The 24,660-nt window shown below is 44.0% G+C and overlaps 1 protein-coding gene across 3 annotated transcripts in view; it reads left to right on the top strand.

Annotated features, from left to right (window-relative positions):
- Positions 1 to 1,113: 1,113 nt before the first annotated feature.
- The window catches only part of MAST4 (microtubule associated serine/threonine kinase family member 4), a 553,319-nt gene continuing 529,772 nt past the window's right edge, over positions 1,114 to 24,660 (top strand). For all 3 annotated transcript variants that reach the window (XM_044267825.1, XM_044267824.1, XM_044267823.1), the window contains exon 1: positions 1,114 to 1,482. In XM_044267825.1, coding sequence (XP_044123760.1) covers positions 1,114 to 1,482 — 369 coding nt within the window. The remainder of the gene's footprint in view (positions 1,483 to 24,660) is intronic.

The raw sequence follows: 24,660 nt of genomic DNA, 5'->3' as shown, positions 1-24,660 counted from the left end.
CTAATTCAACTTTGTTTAGGCCTGGGCACAGTACTGGGCACATTCTTGTTCCCAATTAAATATAGGGGCATTGTTTGTTATTTTCTTCTCTTTCAAAGGTACAAGTCGTTGGCTTAAACTTTTAGTTTATACACAGAAATAAGGAAAATTGTCACTGGAAAAAAATATATGTATGTAAATACATATATATGTAATTGATAGATAATGTTCCGCTTATAGCTTGACAAGACAAATATTAATATCTCCATTTCCAGCTGAGGAAATTGAGGCCCACGGAGTTTAAACGGAGAATCCCAGATTGGTTAATAGGTTGGTTTAGATCGATTCAGTATGGGACAAAGTTTCCCTCTTTCTCCTCCAGCATGCATGTGGGTGCGTGACTGTGTTTCCTTTTACTCTTAAAGCCCTACTACTTGTTCTTCTGGTCAGTTTCCTCGATTTTACTTTTTCCAAACAAAGTCCCGTTCTTCTCCAAGGTCTCACCGCCCCCTCAGCCATCTCTCCAAGGCATTCCAAGGACGGACAGCCGCTTCCCCGCCAAGTTCGCAATCCCAGGTTTTGGCTCGGATGCCGGCTTCCACTCCCACCCTCCAGGGTCCCCCCTCCTCCTCTCCGGAGTCCCCTGGGCCCCAAGCGCTCCGGCGGGATCCAGTAGTCCGAGTCTCGGCCCCGCCTCCCCTACCTGACGCCCGAGCGGCCGGGGGCGCCGCAGCCTCCGCCCACCGGCGCGCCTGGCCCGCCATTGGTTCCCCGGACTGCCCGTCTCCTCCGCCGGCCCCGCTCCTGCCCGGAGGCAGGTTTTGCTGGCGAAGCCGCAGTCCCGGTGGCGCGGGCGCGGCGCGCACGGGTTGTGGAACGTAGAGCGCGGACTCGAGCTGGCCTGTCCCCGCGCGCGGCAGCCCCCGTCGGCCGCCAAGTCTGGGCGGCTGGTAAGTTGGCGGCGGTCTCCGGCGGCCGTGCCGCGGCCATGTAGTCGCCGGCGGGGCTCCCCGCAGCCCGGGAGCGTCAGCGAGAGCGACCCGGAGCCGCGCAGCCCGCAGCTTTCCCTGGAGACGCTGAGTGCGCGCCGCGTCCCCGCCGCCCCCCGGGCCGCACTTTGGGCCGGAGAGGGAAATGGGGGAGAAAGTTTCGGAGGCGCCGGAGCCGGTGCCTCGCGGCTGCAGCGGCCACGGCCCCGGAGCTCCCGCCCCTGCGGTGGCCGCCGCGTCCTCTCCAGGCGCTTCCTCGGCCGAGTCCTCCTCGGGTTCAGAAACTCTGTCGGAGGAAGGGGAGCCCGGCGGCTTCTCCCGCGAGCAGCAGCCGCCGCCGCCGCCGCCGCCGCCGCCGGGCGGCGCCGTGAGAGCCCGGCCGCCGGCCGCGTGGGCTCCCGCGCGCGTGGTGCTTGAGCTTGGAGTCTGTGCGCCGCCGCCGCAGCTCTCCGGAGGAACCGCGCTACCCGCGCCCCGGGGAAGCAGCGCGTCCCAGGAAGAGCAGGACGAGGAGGTGAGTTCCTCCTTCCCCCGCTCCCCGCCGGGTCCCGGGTATCGGGAGACCTCAGCTCTGCGCCCCGCGCGCGACTAGAGGCAGGGCGCACCCGGGGCATGGGGACAGGGAGGGAACCCAGGTGCTCTGCCCGGAGGCCGGGGTGATGGCAGTTAGGAGCCTCTCGATGGTCTATTGACTACCTGTGACTGTTACCTCCGCTTGCGTGTCTTCAGGCGCTCTCTGAGAGTGTGCTTTCCAAGATGTCAAAGCCGCGAACTCACTGCCCGTATCTGCTACGATGGGTCTGGGTACGGGTGTGATCTGGACGCCTAGCTTGTCCCCGCAACTAAGAGCTCATTTTCCGAAGCGGGCGTTGCTTCCCGCCTCAGCTTTCGGGCGGAGGGGAGTGTGGTGAGGGGAAGAGACTGTGTGTGGGTCCTGGCAGAAGAGTGCGGGCAGTGCCGCGGAGTTGCGCGAATGCTGTCAGTGACGCCGGCCCCCGGGATCCCCTGCGGGTGGTTTTGGCTGGTCCGCGCAGCGTCGGTCTCCTGAGAGAGGGGGACTCTCAGCTTTCCGTCCGCCGGCAGCGCCCATTCGGGTTGTTCCCGGGTGTCCAGATGCGCGCGGGTTGCCAAACTGGATAGAGAACCTCCCATTTTCTGCGAGGGCGGGGAGGGGGACTGTGTCCATCCTGGTTTCTTGGAAGAATGTTCTTCCAAAACTTGTCGGTTGCGCCGCTGCCACGTTGAGCATATGACTTTGGTGTCCTCTCCACTGCTTTCCTTGTTTTTCGTTTTTTTTTTTTGTTGTTTGTTTTTGTTTGTTTTTTCGGCCTTTGGCGCACGCTTAGAAAGCAAGGCGTTCTTCATTATCTTTAAAATTGTTTGCTTGGGACGGTGCTTGTGAAGAAGTCATCTTGGTCAGGCAGGATTATAAATAAAACATCATCCTAACATAGACTCCTTGTGAAGTTAATTCTTCAGTGACAGAATCCTATTTTTCTTCTCTCATGGGGGGTTAGCTTTAATAAGCAGTTGTCCTTGTCTCTCAGAACATGCAAGTTGAGGTCAGTGTCCTGACATTGGGCCCCAGGGATCTCAGTCTGGACGCAAAGAGTGAATCTGGCATAAGGCGGGGGGGGGGGGGGGGGGGGGGGAGTGAAGTCCTCGATGTCACGTCAATGGCCAGCCTTCTGCCAGTATCCCTGACTGATTTCTCTATGCCCAGAAGGAATGTCAGGATCCTGGACAGGTGTCTGGAGACCTGCTTTCTAGAACTGTCTCTCTGCTCTTGAGTTGTGAGGCCTTGGGTGAATTGTTGCATTCCTCTGACTTTCAGTTTTATCTGTAGAATGAGGGATTTGAACCAATTAACTTCAAGATAAAGTTAATTAACACATAAATGTGGGTTTTGTTTTGTTTTTGTTTATTTGTTCAGGAATTTAGGATGGCTGAATCATTAAGATTGATCCTAGGGACAGGATGCTGGGAGTTAAGCTGAGTGCCATACCTATCACAGGGCTGTCAGGGTCCCTCAGTGGCTCTGTCTCATTTTGAAGATGCCAGGCATGTGCCAGGTGTTTTCCCTGTGATATCTGCCTCAGCTTTAAGAGGAGCACACTTGTCATAGGGCAGCTAGGGGTATGCCCTAACTCATTGATTTACTACTGGATCTCATTTAATGTTGTCATTAGTAGAAAAGATGCCCACTGTTTTCTGGGTAGCTAGGAGAGGATGCTCTGGGGTAAAGGACATGGTCTCACGTATCTTGGGGGTGGGGGGAAGTAGGTAACTTCTCACTTTGGATCCTGATTCCATAGCTGATTTATTGCGTGGCCTTAGGGTGACAGTGTTTGACTTTCTCGGAAGTGGATATAATGATAGTTTATTTCACAGGCAATGCAGTGAGGCTTGGTTGTTGGAAACATATTTTGGAAAGTGCAATGACTAAATAAATTTGGTCAGTATTTGTGAAATCTCAGAACTGGATGTAAACTGATACAGTATTACAATTTATTGTGTAACTTACTCTGTGTCAGGGGTTGCTGGAAATGATCCAGGAGTGGAAATCTTGACTTGCTCTGAGGATTTTTTTTTTTTAAGATTTTATTTATTTGACAGACAGAGATCACAAGTAGGCAGAGAGGCAGGCAGAGAGAGAGGAGGAAGCAGGTTCCCCGCTGAACAGAGAGCCCGATGCGGGCCTCGATCCCAGGACCCTGAGATCATGACCTGAGCCGAAGGCAACAGCTTAACCCACTGAGCCACCCAGGCGCCCTGCTCTGAGGATTTTAAAGTGCAACTATAACTGTGGAGTTTTTACCTCCTTAGGAGGTACAGAAGTGGTAGGAGTACAGAAGTGGTAGTCTTGGTAAAAGGCCTTGAAGTCCAGTGTGTGGCGTTTCTTGTTTTGTTTTTTTATCCCCCTACAGGTGATCATATGGTGCGGTGATTTTTTTAACTTATGTGGGGATCGTGGGCTTCTTTGAGAATCTAATGTAAGCTCTCCATCTGTTCCTAAGAAAATGCACATAGATACAAACACCGTCTCAGAGGGTTCAGTTAAGTTACAAACACTAAGTTTAGTGGGAAGGCCTGGGTTTGCATCCCAATGCTGTCACATTAACTAGATGTGGGATTGTGGACCACTCAACTCATGTAAGCCCTGTTAAATGGGAATAATAATGATAGAGTTAGGCATTTTATACATGCCATTTAATTTAATCCTAGCACAGTATCTAACATAGAGTATTAAGTGCTAAGTAAATATTAATTTTTCAGGTTAACTTGTGATGAAAATTTTGTGACATGAAATTACGAACTTGGGCTGGCTTGTTATTTTTATTTATACATAAATAATCTGCTGCTTTGAGAGAACCTGAGGCTGTGTCTGTTCAGGTTATTCTGATTTTTATTAGCATAAGCTGGGAAACAGATTTTATTTGTATCAGGTTGTGTTATGGCAGGGCAAAGTTAGTGTAATGTTAGTTATGCTCCAGCAAGGCCCTGAGTATAAAGCATTAAAAGGCTTAAGTGCAACCCATAAAATGGGAAAAGGCTCATTTAGTTTTTGAAATTGTTATGTCTAGCTTGGGAGAGTCCTTGCTTTCCAAAGTGTGTTTTTTCTTTTTACAGTAACATACTCTGTAACTTGTTAAAAAACAGCAAAATTCAAATACGTAGTGTATAATTGTGGTGCTAATTTTTTTTGGCAATCATGTGAAAGCTGATTTGACTATATCTAGTAGTGTCTTACAGTATTTTGTGTTTTATCTTACTTTCAGTATGTGTGTGAACTTACTAAGTGTTACAGGCTTAAATGGGCCCTTTACGCTTTTGGTGCTTAAAAACAATGGTTTGACAAGGCCGCGACTGTAGTTCTTTTGCATGTGAAACACCGCAGAGTTAGAGATGGCTCATGTCATTTCGTTTGATAAACTGCACCTGACTCCCTCTGCTGCTTTCTGAAGCCTTTGCATTTAGAGTCTGTGAGTTTTGAGAGGTAGTGGGCTCTATGAGTCTATTGTGATCTCGATTGGAGGACTGTTCTCTGATCACATGTCTCAGACTTCTGGGCACTCCGCTCTGTCATTTCTCAAAGCAGCTGTGGAGGACACTAGTGAAGTATTCAGGTGCTATTTTGCTGTTTCACTGAACTTCTCGATGGCAGGGATTTTGCTTTGTATGCCTAGCACAGGATGTCTAATACATTAGTAGGGACGCAATAAATATATGTTGAACGAATAAGGGAAAAATGGCATCTTTGAAAATCATTGTGCATTTGATTGAAGGGTTGACTGTATGTGTATCCATTTGTTTTTGTCTGTTGGGAGTTATACTCAGACCTCTAGATCTCTTATCAAAAATATCTCATGGATCCAGGTTTTTTTTGTTTTTTGTTTTTGTTTTTTTTTTAAAGAGAAAGGGAGAAGGAGGGAACAGAGCAGAGGGACAGGGAGATACTTTCATGCAAGCTCCATGCCCAGCACAGAGTCTGATGTGGGGCTGGATCTCACATTCCTGAGATCATGACTTGAGTGGAAATCAAGAGTCCAACACTGAACCGACTGAGCCACCCAGGCGTCCTAAGATCCAGGTAAAACCAAATCACTGAGGTTCTATTCAAAATGCCTTTGAAGGGACTTGTGTATTAAATCTGCTTTTCACTGTGTATATTAGAACTTGAAACTTTGAAGGATTCTTAGAATGGCTGAAAAAAAGGCTTAGTGGTTGAAAGGCTTTTCAACTCCATATAAAGTAGCTCACTTATACTCTGCAACACTGAAGGGCTTGTTTTGTTGACATACGTTGGGAAAGTTTCCTGTGTTAAGTAAGCACAGTAATGGGACGTCTCTGAACTGTTCTATTAATTAGTGTTTGAGTTTGAGTACTGCTTTTAGTAATATTGGCGTGTGCCATGTGATAGTGATGCAGCAGATAAATTTCTAGTGTTGATTACTTAAGCAAATAAATAGCAAAAACAACCATGGATTCAGTAAAGCCCCCCCGCCCCTTTTAAGATTTTATTTTTTGAGAGAGAGCACGCTTGCGTGCACGAGTGAGCTTGGGGTGGGGCAGAGTTGGGGAACAGAGGGAGAGGGAGAAGCTGACTTCCTGCTGAGCACGAAGCCTGGCTCAGGGCTCTATCCCAGGACCCCAAGCTCATGACCTGAACCAAAGGCAGCCGCTTTACTGACTGAGGCACCCAGTCCCCTTCAGTAAAGCTTTTCTTGGGTTTGTATTTTATTAATCATAGCAGCTACATAATTTGAACAAAAGTAGTGTATAAATCTTGGTGCATTTAATATTTAGTCTCCTTTTTTGACTCGCAATTTCAGCAAGAGAGCCATGAGTTTAAAGAATCAGTCAAGCAATATGTATTGCATGAGATTCTTACGAAGCATTGGCCTCAGCTTTAAGGGTCTGAGAGTGGATGAGACAGAGATAGCTTGGAGCTCACGGAGCTTCTAGTGTAGTTGGGGGGAGATAGTCCCTAAACATACAATTATTAGTTGGTTTCCCAGGTGGTAAATAGGTACAGAGGAGCAGACTGTGAGGGAGTGTGTCTGTATCATATAACTCCTTTAATGTGGAGGTGAGCATTGCCTCACTGAGGTGGCAATATTTGAGCTGAGACCTAATGTATGAGTTCGAAATAGCTGGGAGGAGGGAAGGGGTCAGAGCAATGTAGAGAGCAGGAGTCTGTGAAGCCAGAGAGAATATGGTAGGTCTGTGGGTCATTTGGCATGGAGGAGGGAGCATAGCATCCCTCCTGATGATGCTTGAGAGAGATGCAGCGGGTTGTCCAGAACCTTGTGGACTTCATTCCAGGGGTACTGGGAGCCATAGAAGGACTGAATCAAGAAAGTGGTCTGATAAGATTTGTGTTTTCGGAAGGTGGGAAGCCTGAAAGCCTAGCTCTTGGGAGCTGCTCATGTAGCCTGTTTAAATGTTTCAGGGTTGGAGCTGATGACCTAGAAGAAGGCATCTTGATAAATGGTGTGTACCTGGAACAGGGGCTCATTCCTGGTAGTTCAGGTTCTCCAGGTAAACACATGGGAAATATCCTAGAAAAAGAATTTAGCTCTCTTCCAGAGATTATCGTATTGTGATTATCAGTGCTCCTTTTCACTGTGATGAAAGCCTTAAGCCTATTATTTTCTTGGAGGAAAAACTTTTCATGGGAATGGTGACTGAGAAGAGGGGCTTGCAGTCTTTCATTTCCACAGTAAATTGTAGGAAAACATTTACCCAAGGTGAATACAAGGTGAAATTGCCCTGAGATTGTATGAGCTTCCCTGTTGGTGGGAAGTGTGGTGTTTGTGAGCTAATACACGTTGTGAGAGTCTAGCTTGTTTGCTTGTATTTTTCTGGAGAAGGAAGGGTCAGCATCAGAGAACTAAGGATTTTGCCCTTTCCACCTCTGGTCTGAGGTATTCTAGGGAAAAGTCAAGTATTTATATTTTGCCACTGTTTTAGTCAATGACCAAGCTATGTAATCTACACAATGTATGAATGAATCCAGTTGTTTCTCAGTTTGTCCCTTTGAGGAAGGGGATAGAAGAACTATAATGTGGGGTGCAAAGATGACAAACTGTAGAAAGACCTTGTTACAAAGTTTCTCACAGGGACACCTGGGATCATGACCTGATCGTTCGGCTCAGGTCATGATCCCAGGGTCCTGCCTACTGCTCCTCTGTTTGTGCTCACTCTCTCTCTGGCAAATAAGTGAATAAAATCTTTAAAAAAAGAAAAGAAAAGAAAATTTATCACAGTGAGGAGGATCGATAACCAGGTGGCCTGACACTAGAGAAAATTGAGTGTGGTGTATGTGTATGCATGCACATTTCTATCTTAGAAAAGATGATTACACTTTTTAGATGGAAGAAACCCCATGCCATTTATAATCACATTATCACAGTCTGTAGTGTTGTCTGGAAAGGTCTTGTGCTCCTTTCTTTCCTCCCATCAGGTCTAGCAGCCAGGCCAGTTTTCCCTCTGCTCTAGGGTCCGTAGTGTCGGAGAATACAGACTAACGACACTAGTTCAGCCAGTAATGGGTTGTGTGACTTGGAAAGGTTTTTAATGCTGAAACTGTTTCCTCATCTGTAAACTGGGCATGACAATGTTTATTGCAGAAGGTTGTCCTGAGACTTAATGAGATGTTTTCTAGAGTCCCCAGCATGATGACTGGCACATAGTATGCATTCCATAATGGCATTTGTTCTTACTACCGAGTATGGAAGAGCTGGTTTATGCACACTGTGCACGCCATGGCCAGGAATAATTAGAAGCCTAGAGTTCCTTTCTCTGGTGAATTATGCTACCAGCATGTTTTATTGGCAGGCCCTTTCATTCATGAATAGGTAGATATGTAACATAGTTATCACTTTTAATTTCATAGAGCATCTCTTATAATGTACTAACAGGAAAACTTTATGGTGTATGGTTCATTAACCCTTCTATTAAGATACTCTCTCTCTTTTACTCATGGAACCTCCTCTTAGTGGTCATTTATTAAATAATATCCTAGGAGACTCTATGCATATGTAAATTACTTGCTGTGCCCAGGGATTTAGTCAGAAGGCAGCACATCAGCCTGGTGGAGAGGCTGGTGAAGTGACCGTGAGCTTAAACATTGTGGCTAATGACTTGGAGACTCAGAAGAGAGTGACAAGACACATTAAATGATTTTCTGGAAGCCATCTTTGGTTCACATAAGCATTAGGGTCAGGTGGGACAGAGAAGGCAGGTGTTCAAGGGGTCACCCCAGTTTCGCAGAAAGGAAATCTTTCGGAAGTGTGATAGTACTTTTAAAAGTGCAAGAATTCGTGTATGTATATTGTGCTTTACTCCCCCCCCCCCCTTTGTTTTGACCCTTTGGGGTCAGTGTAAGCATGTCATCCTTTAAGGCAAAAATGAAAATAATCTCGGAGCACTTACCTTATAACTCATGCTGGTGCAGGGACTGCGGTTTGTTTCCCTGTCACCAACCTCATGCACTGCCCTACAAGCCTGTTCAGGTCACTATTTACATAACTTGGCATTGTTCAATTCAGAGATTCTTGTTCTCTTATGTTTCCAATATTTTGTCTGATTTTTTTTTTTTAATCTGGTACTGTTGTTTTGGATTAAAGCATAACATTCAGCAGAAGTCTTGTCCTCGGCATCTTCTGTATACTTGTGTCTTTCCCTCTCTGTGCCTGTCTGTCTCCGCACTCTCTCACCGTGTTCGGAATCCCTGGGAAGGATAGATAGGCGAGAAACCGTTCCCTGGAAGGCGAAATGTTGGTTCAGGACCGTGGTCAGCGGCACACATACAATGGAGTCCCACTTCAATGTATAGAATTCCTGTGCAGTTTCTGGTGGACCCTCCCATTTCTCTTAATAAAGAGCGTTCACGGCTTATTTAATGATTTGAATTCACAACTGTCTCACATGTGTCTGTGAGACAGCCTATGAATTTGTACCCTAAGCTTGTACTCTTTTGCCAGCCCATCAATTCCTTTCTTGGACACAGTCGATATAATTTTGATTATGGTACTTATTTCCACTGAACCTTTCAGCCCAAATGGTTTGTACTGATATTGGGGGCTGGGGGGAGGTAGCGATGTGGGAGGGAGAGTGGAAATACTGACAAATTGGCTTTCTTTTCTTAACTAATTTTATAGGCTATCATGTGGAAAATGAAAATTTAATTTTATTATTCTTGAATTTGTAATTTAGTGTTGTTTTCAGTGGCAGGCAAGCGCACAGGTGCAGCTTGTTTAGTTCAGGTAGTAGAATATACATTAATAAACATGTCAGGTGTGGGTCTTTTGGCCTCTGCCTTAGAACTTGGTCAGTTCATTTTTAATAAGCTGAAAAGGTAGGTGTGTAGTTCACTCCTGGCTCATGATTTTGTGCCTTTCTCTGCTGGTTTTGAAAATAATACCATCATATCTCTGACTTCTGGTATTGACATTTGTTTTTGGGCATTCCTTTAGGCAGAGATGGGTATACCTTTTGCCCAGTAGGAAGGGCTCCAGTGCATCATCGGTGGAAGGAAAATAAAATTGGGTTAGAATTGGTTAAAATCTTAGGTCACTGTATATGTCATTGGGACTTCGATTACAGAAGTTACAAATTTAAAATTGCTTCTTGGGGCAGTCATTGCTACCTAAGCTACATTAAGGTGTTGAGATGGGATGCAGTGGTGATGAAATCTATTTTGTATATAAAGGTTCAAGGATTATTTTCACAAACAGCTTTTTTTTAATGAATAAATAATTTATGTTATGGTGTCTAGCTCCTACACATGTAACATAAACTCAGAAAATCTGCTTTGTTACTCCTTTAGCTTTAGCTGGAATGCTTAGCTGAAATCCTCTGAAGCTTAATTGATATGGTTTGAGGCTTATTTGAAGTCATCATCCCCTCAGGCTTGTTTTAAGAGGGCAGCTGTGGGGATTCTCCCTCAGGTGCAGCCAAGGGAGGAGGGGAGAGTTGCTCCACACAGAAGGGCAGCCTGAGATTTGCTTGTTTGGAGAGAAGTCATCCTTAAAAAGTTTGACCAAAAGAACACTTTCATACTCCTCTTACATGAGTAGAGTACCTGTGAGGAAGACTCAAGAAAAGGCTGTCCTTTCATTTTTGTGGCTCTCTTGTGACTAGTGAGTAGAAGCTCAGGGTTAAGTTGGTACGGCTTTAGTTTAAAGATTATTGTGTGAGCATCAGAAAGCTACGGTCAAATCAGGAAAGACTGCCTTCTCTTTGCTCTTTGTATCGGTCATTTAACTTACATATCTATTATTTGAAATACTACTTTTGTAAATTTATTGTACCACTTAACGTCTTTGGAATTTTTTGGTGTTTTGTTCTAAATAGATTGAGTAAGTTATCCTCATAAGCTGTTGACTGCTGGCTAGTAAGCAGGGTAAGCTAGTAAGCAGTAGTAAATAGGGTCAGAGTGGTTCTAAAACCTTTTAGGACTACTTTTAATCTGCGGTGACGGATGGCTTTTAGACGTAGTGCAAAAATCACTGTTTGAAGAAGAGATAAAATGGAAATTACAAGTTGGATCTCTCTTAATTTTATTAAAAAGTCAACATAACTTATTTTCAGAAGGAAATTGGAACATTTCCACCCAGAGCAAGCTGAGAGTAACAGTTTTAAAATTGGGGAATAAGACCAGCTTGGGAGGAGTTTTACCTGGAGAGAAGCAATTTGACATTTTGGCATTTTTTCTTTACTCCCCTTGTGAAGTGTGGCTGTCGGAATTTTAAAAAGAACATAACAAACTACATTAGTTGGAAGATTGTAGTAAACCTTCAATTGAATAGAATGTTTGGGGGGGAAAAGCCTTTTTTGGTTATGAAATTGTGTGATTCACCAAAAACTCAGAAGCTCTTTTTGTTCTCACTTTCTGTTTTCTCTTTCCCCCTGTAATGTCCTGGTGTGGTTTTCCTGCCTTACTATTCTGTGAACAAGGTACTTTTTTCCTTTACTTTTTTTTTTTTTAACAATTTGACATCTTTTCGTGCTTTAGGGCTCTCACTTTGGGCATCAATCATCTTTGAAAACCATTGAAGATGTAAAAGTGTGTAAGAGGAGGTAGAGGGTGAGGATGAAAGTGCCTGCACTGTTCATGAAAGTAGGTATCTTTTTTAACTTTAGGAGTTGAAGATCGCTCACTATGTTGTATACCTGGAGACTAATGTAACATGTGCCTCAACTGTACTTAAATTAAAAGGTGGAAGATAGCAGAAGTTCTTTTTCTGAGGGTTGTGCTGCATTTCTTTGTTGCTGGGTTATGCCAGATCTTGTCTTTACGATTAACATTTGTACAGGACTTTACAGGTTGCATAGCCTTTTCTGATGCTTTATTTGATTTCTCCTTCCCATTTTGTACAGTTGTTTTGTGGTATTGTTGATAATTAATGTCTCTCCTCCACTAGATTGTAAGCTCCTCTGAGTGGGAACAGCATCCTATCAAGTCAAATCCCTGCTCCAAGAATAGTTCATGGGGTTCAGTGGACAATCATATATTGCACAAAATTGCATTTGAGGCATAGGATGTGTCAAGGCATCATTCTGAGGGCTCTACATGCATTTATTCATTGAACTTTTACCAAAGTCCTTTAAAATTTAATAATTCAGCTGGTCCACACTACCATGCTGTAGCTGTAGCTAAGTGACCTTCTTGACATTATATACCCTGCATTCCTTAAGGTCCCAGCCTCTTGATCTCTCTGTATCCAAGAACCTAGCACAGAACCTTAGATGATGTGACAAGAATAAACGAATAATCATTAATGAAAAAACTTACTTAGCGGATAGGTCTCTGTGCCTTTGGCGTGAATAGTTTGGCTGAAGAGTCTGTCTGTAGAACTTAAGGTCACGGCTAAGATTTAAAGCTCTGATCTGGAGTTTCAGGTCATTAGTTAATGGGCTGAGTGAGTTTCTACAAGTGAGGATTTTAAACTATAAACCAATTTTTATTTTCTGGTTGGCTTTGGGAAACTGCATTCTGCTAGGGTAATTTTTGGTTGTTCATCCCAATCACACTTGTAGCAGTAAGCCGTTATTGGCCACATGTTGAAAGGAATTATTTTTATTTCTGATGAAATATTGATAACCAGCCTTAAAACATTAACCGTGATACTGGGCTGTACTCACTGGTGCTTAAGAAAATGCTGCTGTCAGTGGAAATGAGTTGCAGGAATTCTGGTAATTTTATGAGTAGTGGCTGAGTATTGGTGGACGTGTTGGGAGCCTCAACTCTGTTTTGACTTCTTAGTAGGTGGATTACAGCCTCTGTGATTTTCACATGTGTTGAAACAAGAGGTCCTTTGCTGCTCCAATTTTTTGTTTCTCTCTTACTACAGAAACATTGGAGTTTTAAAGTTCTTATCAGTATATAATTTGTCCTAGAACTATTTATTCACATCTTTCTTTTGACAGACTTGGTCGCTGTGTTTTCTGATTTGTGGATAGGCATATATTCTTGAAAGGAATTCTGACAAAGACATTTACTCATAGATTCTTCCTTTCAGATTATGCTGACTTAAACATACAGGAAAAAAAAGTTTCATGTTCCATTTTTTTTTCCAATTTATTTATTTTCAGAAAAACAGTATTCATTATTTTTTCACCACACCCAGTGCTCCATGCAAGCCGTGCCCTCTATAATACCCACCACCTGGTACCCCAACCTCCCACCCCCCCCCCCCGCCACTTCAAACCCCTCAGACTGTTTTTCAGAGTCCATAGTCTCTCATGGTTCACCTCCCCTTCCAATTCACCCAAATTCATCTTTTAGAATTACTTGGTATGTTTCTGTCAGTCTTCCAAAGAAAAAGAGGGTACTATCTCTTAACTCCCAACCCCTGCAGAGGAGTTTAACTCTGGATAACAGGGTCAGTTTTGCATTTCTTTTGATGCTTTAGCATACTGTTGTGTGCATCAGAAGTGATTGTTCTGGGGCATCTGAGTGGCTCAGTCGGTTGAGCTTTCAACTCTTGATTTTTAGCTCCGGTCATGATCCCAGAATTGTGGGCTGAAGTCCCACTTAGGGCTCTGTGCTGAACAGGAGTCTGCCTGGGATTTTCTCTCTCTCTCTCTCTGCCCCTCCCCCTGTTAGTATACTCTCTCTCTCTTTGTTTCTCTCAAACAAAAACTAAAAAAGAAGTGATTGTTGTAGGTGAAACTATAAAGGATGGTCTTTTAGTATTAGCTCCTGGGGACTCTGACTACCAAATTGGGTCTTTTCCTTTAGAGCCGTCTGCAAATCCTTCATCAGTGGCAGAATCTCCTTTTTATTTTACTGTAGGCTCTAGACAGAAAAGGCTTGGGTTTGAAATTTTCTTACTGCTCAGAATTAATCTCTCTGGGTCACATGGCATGTCACCAGTCTATGGTGTCTAGGTTCTCATGTCTAGACCAACAATTTTTGATTTTTAAAAAATTCTTCAATTTGGAAGATTTGTATGGTGTCTGCTCTAGCCGGCAGCTGGGGCTCTCCTGCGCTGTTCTAGCTCCTAGCTGCCCATCCTCTGCAGTAGACTACAGTTTATGAAGTTAAATCACAATAAAGAGAATTTTGTTTTGGACCAATGTGTTGACTTGTATTTATTTTATTTTTTTAAGACCAGAGGCTAATATCTTTTAGTATCTCTAGCTTAAGCTAATATCTTTAGCTGAAGCAATCAGGGTGGTTTTATAAATTTGTTTGAAAGTCTGTTGTTGGAACTCGGAGTGTGACGTCCTACAGAGATGTCATTTTCAAGGGTGATTGGGTATCTCAATGAGACTGCAAAAGCGTTATGAAGGCCCAGAATAAATGGGATACTGGGGCAAGCCTCTTTTCCCTCTAGTGTTGGGGATAATAGAGCAGCTTCTGAAGGTAGATGCTGGTGGCACAAAGGAATTATTGGGGTTAATTCTCAACATCTGCACAGGGATGGTCTGGGTCCAGACCTGCTAGGTTTTCTCAGGGCCCAGATGAGTCAGAGGAGAGGGAACTCTCACAACTCAGCCTGTACTCTGGCCATGTGGCAGCTCTGGGGCTCCTCCTGCAGGTGTGGCAGTCACTCTCCTTTGTCCTAAGGACACCTCAGGGAGGCCCAGGACTCCTTCACATGTGGGGCATTTCATTTGAACCCCAAGCAAAATGTCCACTGGCAGTTTTCAGTTCATTTCTGCTGGGGGAGACCTGTGAAGGCCAAGAATTTAAGGACACCTTTTAAATAAACAAATACTATTAATGGAAAAAATTAAAACTGGGAGGCGTTTGCCCAAAACATGTTTTCTTTGTCAATAAAATTTTGGTGTAGGGCAAATGATGTTCTAATTTGTGTGGTCCCTCTCTCCCTCAGCAGCGGGCACTATTAAATTTCCGCTAGCTTTTTCTTTGTAGGTTAATTCCCATAACAAGATTTATCCTTCATCTATAGATGAGGTTTTAAATGATTGCTACATACCCTCCTTCCACGGGGGAACTTATTTGTTAAAAAACAAAAAACAAAAACAAAAAACAAGTAGGTGTTTTTAGGCAGTCTTTGTTTTCTGAACCCAGCTTTGCCGAGACTGAGGAAGGATAGCTACATCATTCTGAGTAGAGGGTGTTTTTACTCATCATGTTGAGAGCTGCTTGCTTTCTCTCTCCCGTGTGTCTACCCTCCTCTCAGGATGGAGTTAAAGCTAAGTTGTGGAATTAGTGCAATTGTTTCTTGCAAAGAGAGGGTGAAGGCCCCGTCAACGTTGCTTACAGCTAAGTTCCCCCAGTGGAGATGGCTCTGTCAGAGCCTCACCGTGTCCCTTCAGAGACTGTCAGTGGTAATTAAAGGGAAACCAAAACACAGATTGTTAAAAAATGATAAATACAGGTTTACCGTGTGATTTCATAATGATAGGTGTAAGCTCTACTGAGAAATGTCAGGGGGTGCTCACTTTATACTCAGGAAAATCCTGTGATCACTTGGGCACTGTGTGGAGTTGTTCAGATACTATTACCTGCAGTTCTTAGGAATTTATTTTGACACTTAAGGACATCTAAGGATGTAAATTTAATTATTGGTGCTACTCTCTCTGTGGGCTTAGATGAAAAGTGGCAGATTATATAACAGAATTACCATTACTTTTTTTTTTTTTCAATCTTTGGCAGTCAGACTGATTTGACTTTTGGTGGGGGGATAGCTTTCCATTTGTGGGTAAAACAGTTGCTCAGCTAGGATGTATTAGAAAACTCGGGCCTGGAGTGCCTGGGTGGCTCAGTGGGCTGAAGTCTCTGCCTTCAGCTCAGGTTATGATCCCAGGGTCCTGGGATCGAGCCCCGCATTGGGCTCTCTGCCCAGCAGCGAGCCTGCTTCCTCCTCTCTCTCTGCCTGCTTCTCTGCCTACTTGTGATCTCATAAATAAATAAAATCTTAAAAAAAAAAAAACTCGGGGCTGTTACAGTGGTGCTTTCTGGGATGTGGGGGGGCTCATTTTAATGTAAACTTGTAGGCTGGAGCTAAGTATCTAGTATCATCCAAGTACAGGCTGGTGCCTCTCTTTCTTTCCATTGCCTTTTGGCCTGTACTTTGGGAGGACAGAAGGGGAGGAAATACTAGAGGGCTGGGTGGGTGGACACAGGGTCCTGCGATGTCGCAGTATTCCCTTAGCATGTTATTTCGAGACTAGGTACTGGCAAAGGTGACCTTGGAGGTGAGGTAGGGTTCCTGCCTGGCACCAATGCTGCCTCTAACCCTTCTTCCGCTGGGTCGGAGATGGTGTGCAGGTGCCCATTGTTTCTCTTTGTCAGGTCCGTAGGTATTAATTCACTTCTTGGAAAGCTCTGTGGGAGTTGGCAGGTGGGAGGGAAGGAAAGCATACGCAGAAGAAATTTGTAAAAAAATCTGGTCCTGCCTAAAGCAACGTGCAGTCGGTTAAGGAGACAGAGCATACATGGAGGGAGTTGACTTGAATGTGCACAGCGTGCTATGAACAAGCGAGAAGGTGATTCCTACTGAAGGTGGGTCCGGGGAGGGAAGGAAGGACAGAATCTAATGATGGGATTTTCCTGAAAGAGTATTTTCCTTGTGCCTTGAAGGTGAAAGAGGAGCAAGTTGTACCAGGTGAAGTGATTTGCTGTAACAGGTATGTTCACTAAGTATAGTTGTGGTCTCAGAAAAATCTTTAGTTTTCTCTTCCAAAGTAATAATATTGAGAAGGAAGAGGAGTTTGTAGGTTGGTGTTTCCATATGTTTACGGTTAATTCATTGTGCCTGTGTAATTTAAAATTGCTGGTACAAAATACTACCAGAATGGTCATATTTTCCTTAATACCACTTTATTTATAGCTTCATAACTTTCTAATCAAGATTACTTTTTCAAAGATTAATCTTTCCCTAGATAATGAAGCAATGTTTACGACAAATAGTATTTTAGTCACCGTGGTAAGGAACTTTCTGTTTTTGTTGGTGAGGGCAGAGTTCAGGAGAAAGTATGTTGGGTAAGAATTGACCAGTTAAGCCATTTTGGATACTGTCTCTTGAAGATAGGACTTTCCTTGCTTTAGGATATCTTTTGATTACTCATGACTTGAAATTTGCCAGGTTTAGAGCAATGATGTCTTTGGCCCAGCTAGAGTTTCAGACACTCCCTTAATCTTTTTCCCTTTTTTTTTTTTTTTTTCCTCAACGAGTACTTGAGAAACTTGAAGGAGAAGCTCTTACCCTCTGGGTCTCTGGCAGGAATCATGCATGGTGTGTGTCAGAATGGGGCTCTTGCTTTAACTGAGGACTTGAACTGTGGCCATGGTAACCCTGGATCTAGGAGCATTTGAGACTTCCGAACCGTGCGAACTCATTTTAAACCTTAGCCTCCCTAGGCTAGCTGGTTTTATAAGGCAGATCCTGTGACTTTTATAAGGTAATTTCTCCAGACCCGGCAGATAGCTAGTTCCCAGTGTTGGAGGTGGAGAGGGAAGTGAACCTCCTGAGGATAAAACCCGCTCTCTATAAAACTCCCGGGACTTAATGTCTGCTTTAGGATTCTGCAAGGATGGGAGAAAATTCCCTCACCAGAAAGTGAGTGATTCTTATCTACTGATGTGGGGGTCATGTGTGATGTGGTGGTTGCTTCCAAAAGCCACAGTAAGTTAGAAAGCAAGGCATCGGGGGTACTGGAGAAAATGTGCATAGCGTGAGTGGGGAAAACTTACTGGAGGTGGTGCTGCTTAAAATGGGCAGACCAAAGTAGGATGATAGGGGTGGTTGTGCTTTTGCAAGTAACACTGAGCTCCCAAATGAACCTGCTCTGAGCTCTGTTCTTTCTTCTCTGGACCAGCATGCCAAGACTCTTCCTTCAGGAAAAATACCTGGGAAAGCAGTCCGTGAGGCCCCACTGAGTGTCTGGCTAGTTGCATGAGGCCTTCAAGTGTTACAGCCCCATAAACTGAAAATTGTGGCCCTGCCATTGGTATAATTTGACTAAAAACTTAACTATGACAATCCAGGCAGATAAGGTACCTAGAACTTGGTTTCTTTCCACTCAGAGGTCTTGTGCTTCCTTCCCTCCCTCTCTTGGCACCCTGTCCCCACCCTGCTCTGACCCAGGGGCTTCTTACATCCATCATCACCCATAGGTCTGTCAATGCACTGAGCTTGCTGGATTGTAGTGTCTTCACCCCTCCCCAGACCACTAGCTTCGTGAGAGTGGAGCCCCTGTCTGCTTCATCTTTGTCCTCATGGCAACTGCATCCCTGTGTGCAGGAAATCTTTGAGTGAATGACTGCACGGAGGGCTGTTGACTGTGTAGTGGAAGAGAAGCTGAAGCTCTGCGATGAGGGGCACCCCTGGTGGGCTAGAGGACTTGGGCTAGACTTGGGCTAGAGGAACACCAAGCTGGAGTCTCCTCACCTTGCCTTGAGGATTGTGGGTGCTGTGGCATGGGAATGTCTCATTTATTCTCTGTCCCCATAGCTAGGTAAACAATTTGGAGTGGAATTCAAAGAAGGGATGATGAAAAAACACTTTTTGAAAAAAGTTTTAAGTGTTTTATGTTCTGGTTTTATGTCAGAATTAGTTTCTAGAAGTCTGGCACTGCTGGCTAGCCAGTTGTCACGAATTAGGCAGAACTGCCTGGAATAAGACCAGTGCAGCCTGGCTGAACATCTGAGCCCACTGAGTTGGAGTCCCTGGTTTCCTTCCTGTTGGAAGTCCTGAGAGGGCTGATCCAGGAGAGGGGGAAGCCCAAGAACTCCCTGGAGGTGAAGCACTTCCTTTCTGGATCGACAAGTGTTGTGAGGCCCCGGGGAAGCAAAGGTCTTGCTTTCCCAAGCTCCCAAGATGAGCCTCGGGCAGAAACTTCTGTGTCTTTCGATATGGGCCCTGCATCTCCATCCTCTGGAAAGGGCAGATGTTTAAACATGTATGTAAAAGTGGGTTCGGGAACGAAGACCGAGACTTCCTTGTGTAAATAGATGGTAAGTACTGCTCCTTTCTTTCCTTTTACTAATTAATTTCCCTGACAGCTTTGCTGGCGGCTCTTATCCACAATTGGTTGCTGAATTGCAGTGCTCAATTATCTGTGTAATAACACACTATAAAAACATACAAAGCCAGGAAAAAATGGCTTCCACCAGAGAGGCTAAACCTTGAAAATAGACACCTTGCGCATTCACATCTGGACTGAAAAAAGAGAACCTCAAAGCTGTCATTAATGATTTAATGGACTGCATTTCTTCCTAAAGGTAAAAGGAAACATTAAATTTGAATATGAGGCACTTAGATTACCTTAAGACATGACCCAAAGCAAGAGCTCATTAAAATACTCGGGATTTCTGATGCTGTTCTTTCGGAGTGGTGTTCCATGACGATCTTAATGTTGATGATGCAGTTCATCCTAGGTTTTTTTGAAGGCCCACTGTGTGCTGGGCACTGCGTCGGTGATTTGCATACATTACTTGTTAAAATTCTGCCTTCAGCCTTACAAGGAAGGTAGGGATATCGCTGTCTCACGATTACAGAATGTGAAGCTCACAGAAACAACTTCCTCGCTGTTTGTCTCATACCGGAACCAGTGTTCTTCCCCACTGGGGCGGGGGGGTCAGTAAAAGCAGACTATATATATATACACACACACACACACACACACACACACACAATGGAATTGCTGACCTCCTTGAATTCCTGAGTCCTAGGATTGTAAAGTGGAAGGACCCTGTGGTTCGTTTAAGTGACCCAAGTTTGTGGGTCAGATGGAACACACAGTAGATCAGCAGTTCAGACGCCGTGGTTCTTTTCCCTTTCCTCAGTTGCTCAGGATGTTCACCCTCCCACCGTAGCGTGCCCTCTCCCTGCATAGTACCTGCAACCGTCAGGCGAGTTTACTACATAAGCCTAGACGTGGAAGGGCCATTGATCACTAACCAGAAATAAAACACCAAACTTAGAGAGAAAGACAATGTTTGGGAAATCCAGGAGCACAGTAAACAAAATAGGGAGCCTGTCTTGTGGGCACTTGTGGTTGAATAGGGAAGTTGGTGCAATGGTGGTATTTTTGGTCTCCGCTTTGAGCACATTTGATTCCCCTGTGGAGCTTTGACAAGTCTGCATTCGGCTGGGAGATCCTGATTCTGTGGGCTTGTGTGTCTTAAGGGTTGCCACGTGGTTCTGTGAGTAGCCAGCGGTGCGTATTGAACGGTGGGCTTTGTTCCCATTGGCTCGCAGAGAAAGGCGATGCTGACTGCCCAGTGGCATTTACTGAGGGTCCTTTATGAACAGGAGCTGTGCTAGATGCTTTGTGTGGATCATCCTTTTCATCCTCCCTGGAAGTCCACGAGGTCCAGGGCTGTAGCCTCCTCCTACTGCTGAGGAAACAGGTTACAGAGAACTCAAGCAGTTGTTACCTGCTTTTCTAATTAGTGACTGGCTTCATTTTAACTCCTGGGTTGCCATCCAACTGTTTAACTTGTGGTACTTGGATTTTTACTGACCTTCACCTTTGACCCAAGAGCTTTGCATAAAGGGCACTAACCTGTGTCTTCAGAGTAACAAAGGATTTTGATAGTTGGCTCTCCTTTCTTTTTTTTTTTTTTTTTAAAGATTTTATTTATTTATCTGACAGAGAGAAATCACAAGTAGATGGAGAGGCAGGCAGAGAGAGAGAGGGAAGCAGGCTCCCTGCTGAGCAGAGAGTCTGATGCGGGGCTCGATCCCAGGACCCTGAGATCATGACCTGAGCCAAAGGCAGCGAGTTGGCTCTCCTTTCTGCATTGTTCATGAATATTTTGTAATTTGAAGATTCTATGGCGTGTGTGTGTGTTTGTGTGTTTGAATGCAAATTCATGTCCTCACTACAACTTAACTTTTGAACCAACTTGAATGTCTTTGTTTACAGGAATAAATACTTTTTCCCCATATTGAGAAAGGACTGAGAAATAACGGGAACACTGGTTTAAAAGACCTCCAGTTAACTGGATGTGACTTTGGATGTTTACCTTGATAATTGTTGAGTGGATCCTCAAATTGCAAAGCAACTATTAACACATGTAGTGCCCATTAGAATGATAGTGCTTTTCATTTCCTTTAGAGGTATGTGAATTGCTGGTGAACATGTAATGAAAAGAGAAGGATTTTTTTTTTTACTTAATTTTGCTAAACTGATGATTATTTTGGGAGTGTGCGGAGAGAGGAAATAGAGAAGGGAGGCTACCTGTCTGCCTTTCTAGGACATCATTGCCTTTCTGTGGCCTCCTCAGCCAGCGAAAGGATTTTGTGCAGCCACAGCACCTTTTATGAATGTAACATTGCCTTCTTGGCAGCTCCCTGAATGCCATCCTGTCCCCTCGAGGCAGGCCTGTGACCCATGGGAGGGGTGGTGGAGGTAACGAAAATAGTGGCAAGAAATCCACGGAGGGAGAGAGTTACACTTTGTAATTTTGTTGTCATTTGTTAGTGATTTGATCCTCAAACATAGTGTGACCGTTAGGTGAGAGTAACTTCTATAGGAATCACTGTAGTAGAAGGTTTTTCACCTGGGACTTTGATGGGGTTCCTGCTTTGGAGCATTGAGTCCCTCCTGGTAACGGCTCACTGGATTCTGAACTAAGACCATGCCACCTGCCGAGCAGGGGCTTGGCGATCGGAGCCCCAGGGTGTGTGTGTCAATTCCCCGGAGATGTCATGTCTTACCAACCTTTCATTAGCAAGACTTTTCCTTCCTGAAAACTCATAAAAATTCATGTTAGAATATCAATGCCTGCAGGATCCTGTAGAATTTTGTTGAGCTGCTTATACCCTTTTCTCCTAATAGATATGTCGTTCTGTTCATGTACAGGGATCCAGGTGTGTGCTTGCAAATCTATATAGACGCTCATGTATATGCCCAAGTAGGTTTGCTGAGGGAAATAAACTTATTTTCCCACCACTGGTTCAATGTGACTAAGACAGTTCTATGCATATTCTCAGAAGATTCCATTCTGGTGACTATTTTAAATTTCATTAACCTTGTATATATTTTACTAGGTAACTCTCAGCATATCTGTTTATTACAGAAGCAAAGCATCATTATGGTATTTGGAGAGAAGTAAAATGAATGTGTTTATTTTATTAATGATAAATATCTTTATTGAGGTCACTTTTTTGTTAGAAAAGATTTGTAAATTCTTATCACCACAATGTATATTCTTGTGCCCTTAAATTAAGAAGAAAAAAAGGGGTGATGTTAGCCTAACACATGATACCAGAATTTCAATATTTTAAATATAGGTCCTAAATTGCAGGAATCATTTAGGTTTCTACTGTTTTCTCCTTTTGGTAGAACGAGGAGAGGGGTAATATTTAAGAGTCCCCCTGGAATTTAGCACACTGTTACTGAAATAGTAGGGAAGATCCTATCCCATTACACTTAACTATATAAGATGAAGTCTTGCAGAGTATCAACTGATTAGCTTGTCCTTTTCTCTAGCACTTTTATTATGAAGTGATTATATTGGGTGTGTATGTTTATGAATGGAGGAAATAGATGGAACTCTGCAATACTTATTTTCTTCTATCTTAAAACCATATGGTATTGTGCCTGTAACTAATCCTAAAAGTACAATTTGAATAAAGTTTCATAGGACTTACCCTTTATTATGGGTAATGGAGTTATGCTATGAAATTAGAAATAGGCAGATCAGTCTGTGCTACAGGGTATTACAGCTGACAGCCTGAACTGATTGATGACCCTTGGGAAAAAAAAAATTTCTTTTCAGGAATGTTAATTCCTGTAAAATGTGACTTCACATTTCTATGTGGATTTGATGAGAAAATATTGTTGGTACTTATTTTTCCGAAACCTTTCTTCCTGCCTCTTTGTCCATTCTTCTCTTCTGCCCCATAGGAGGAAGATTCTGGTTTTACCTACCCCGCCCCCCTTATGTCTCAATAGAAGTGATAACTCATTTTGTTAGAGTGGTAGTGATCTCAAAAGTAGAGGATTATGACCCTGCTGGGGGTTTAATCAGCTTGAGCAGGTGCATTCTAAGTAAGAGAGATACTGTTTTTAATGCAAATGTCCCCCCTTATTCAGAGGAAGGGAGACATGGATAGGAATTGACACAGCAGTTAAGTCGGAATTGTTTCTAAATAGATTGTTTTTTGTTTTTTGTTTTTTTTTCCCCTCTGAATTCTCTGGGCACCAGCAGCAGTCTTGTTAATAATGGAAGTGAAATATAAGGAGGAGAAGTTGAAGGTGACTGTCTTAATTTTTTGCTCTGAAGGATCACAAATGCTTAAGAAAAATGAAGTCAGAGGCTTACATAAATAAAAGGATCCTAAGTGGTGTAGTATTCATTTTAGAATGGAATTGGATTCGGGACCCCAGATAAGAGGGGATGGGGATATTAAAGTGCCCAAAGCCTTCATGTAAGGCAGCTTAACTGAAAGGGCCTGAGCCTTCACAGTGAGGGTCCGGAATTTTCCCTCTTCTTCCTTTGTCCTGAAGTGTGCTACTGTGCAAGAAGGGAGACACTTTTGAACAGTGTTGAAGAACTGGAACATGCAGACTGATCCATGGCTCTCTGTTAGGTGAATGTGATCCATTTTGTGTAATTCCACATTGTATTTTAGTTAACTTTGGATTTTAGAGAGACAGTACTTTTGACTGAAATGATATGAGCCATATCCTACTTTTTAGGTGACGGTTACCTGAGCATCTATAATTATTACACTGTACTTTATGTGACAGATATATTTTTTTCTGTGCATTTCAAAGACAGTTTAACGAGAAGTCGCCAGTGTGTCCTTCTGAAATGAACTGTACCAATCCATTAGTCATTAATTTCTTCCTCAGTCTACTAAAAAAATATTTATGGAGCACCTCCTATGCCAGGCACTGTTAGTGGCCCTGGAAATACAGTAATAAACAGATAAAAGTCCATGATTTCTTGCATGGAGGGGAGAACAGCAATATATTAAACTAGTGTTAGAGGGGGCATCCGCAAACTTAGGGGTCAGATACTAGATCTAGGCCTTGTGGGCCAGGCAAGTTCTTTCACGACTGCATGACTGCCATTGTAGTAGGAAAGCTGCTATAGGTTACACATAGGTGAATGGCTAGGCTGTGTCCCAACAAACTAATTTACAGAATCAGACAGTAGGCTAGATGAGGCCCATAGTCCATTGCTTGTAGACCCCTGTTAGAATGTAGGATGCTGTAAGGAGAAAGGAAAATGAAAGGAAATCAGGAGCATTGGGATATGGGCTAGTGAAGAAGTGATTGATGTAATCCAGGTGAGAGAAGGTGGTGCTTGGACGAGGCTCCTGGTGGTGGAAGTGAGAAGCCAGCAGGTCTTGGATGTGCATTGACCATAGACTTGATGGGATTTGCTTACAGACTCGAAGTGGCCTATGAGAGCGAGAGCTGAAGGAGTTGAGCCCACTGTTTTTGGCCAGGTCAACTGGAAGGATGGGGTGCCATTGACTGAGTGGGAAAGATGGTAGAAGGACAACCAGCAGGACAGCCAGCCTAACAGCCAGCCTTCTACCCGCACAGAGTCCCTGGCCTGATACAGCACACAGCTTGAGATGGAAAGCTCAGCGCAGTTCTCTTATCTCCTAGATTTGTGTGTGCCCTGGGGGCCAACAATGTCCGCTGAACAAGGATGCATTCTGTGGCTTTCCATGTTGGCATTTGTTCCCAGTTTCTAGTCTGTTGCTGAGGTTTGTGCTTTATGCTACTCTGGGTCCCT

This window comes from Neovison vison, chromosome 1 (assembly GCF_020171115.1).
Source record: "Neovison vison isolate M4711 chromosome 1, ASM_NN_V1, whole genome shotgun sequence".
In the NCBI taxonomy this organism is placed as follows: Eukaryota; Metazoa; Chordata; class Mammalia; order Carnivora; family Mustelidae; genus Neogale; species Neogale vison.
This window is presented reverse-complemented; position numbering and strand designations above follow the sequence as displayed.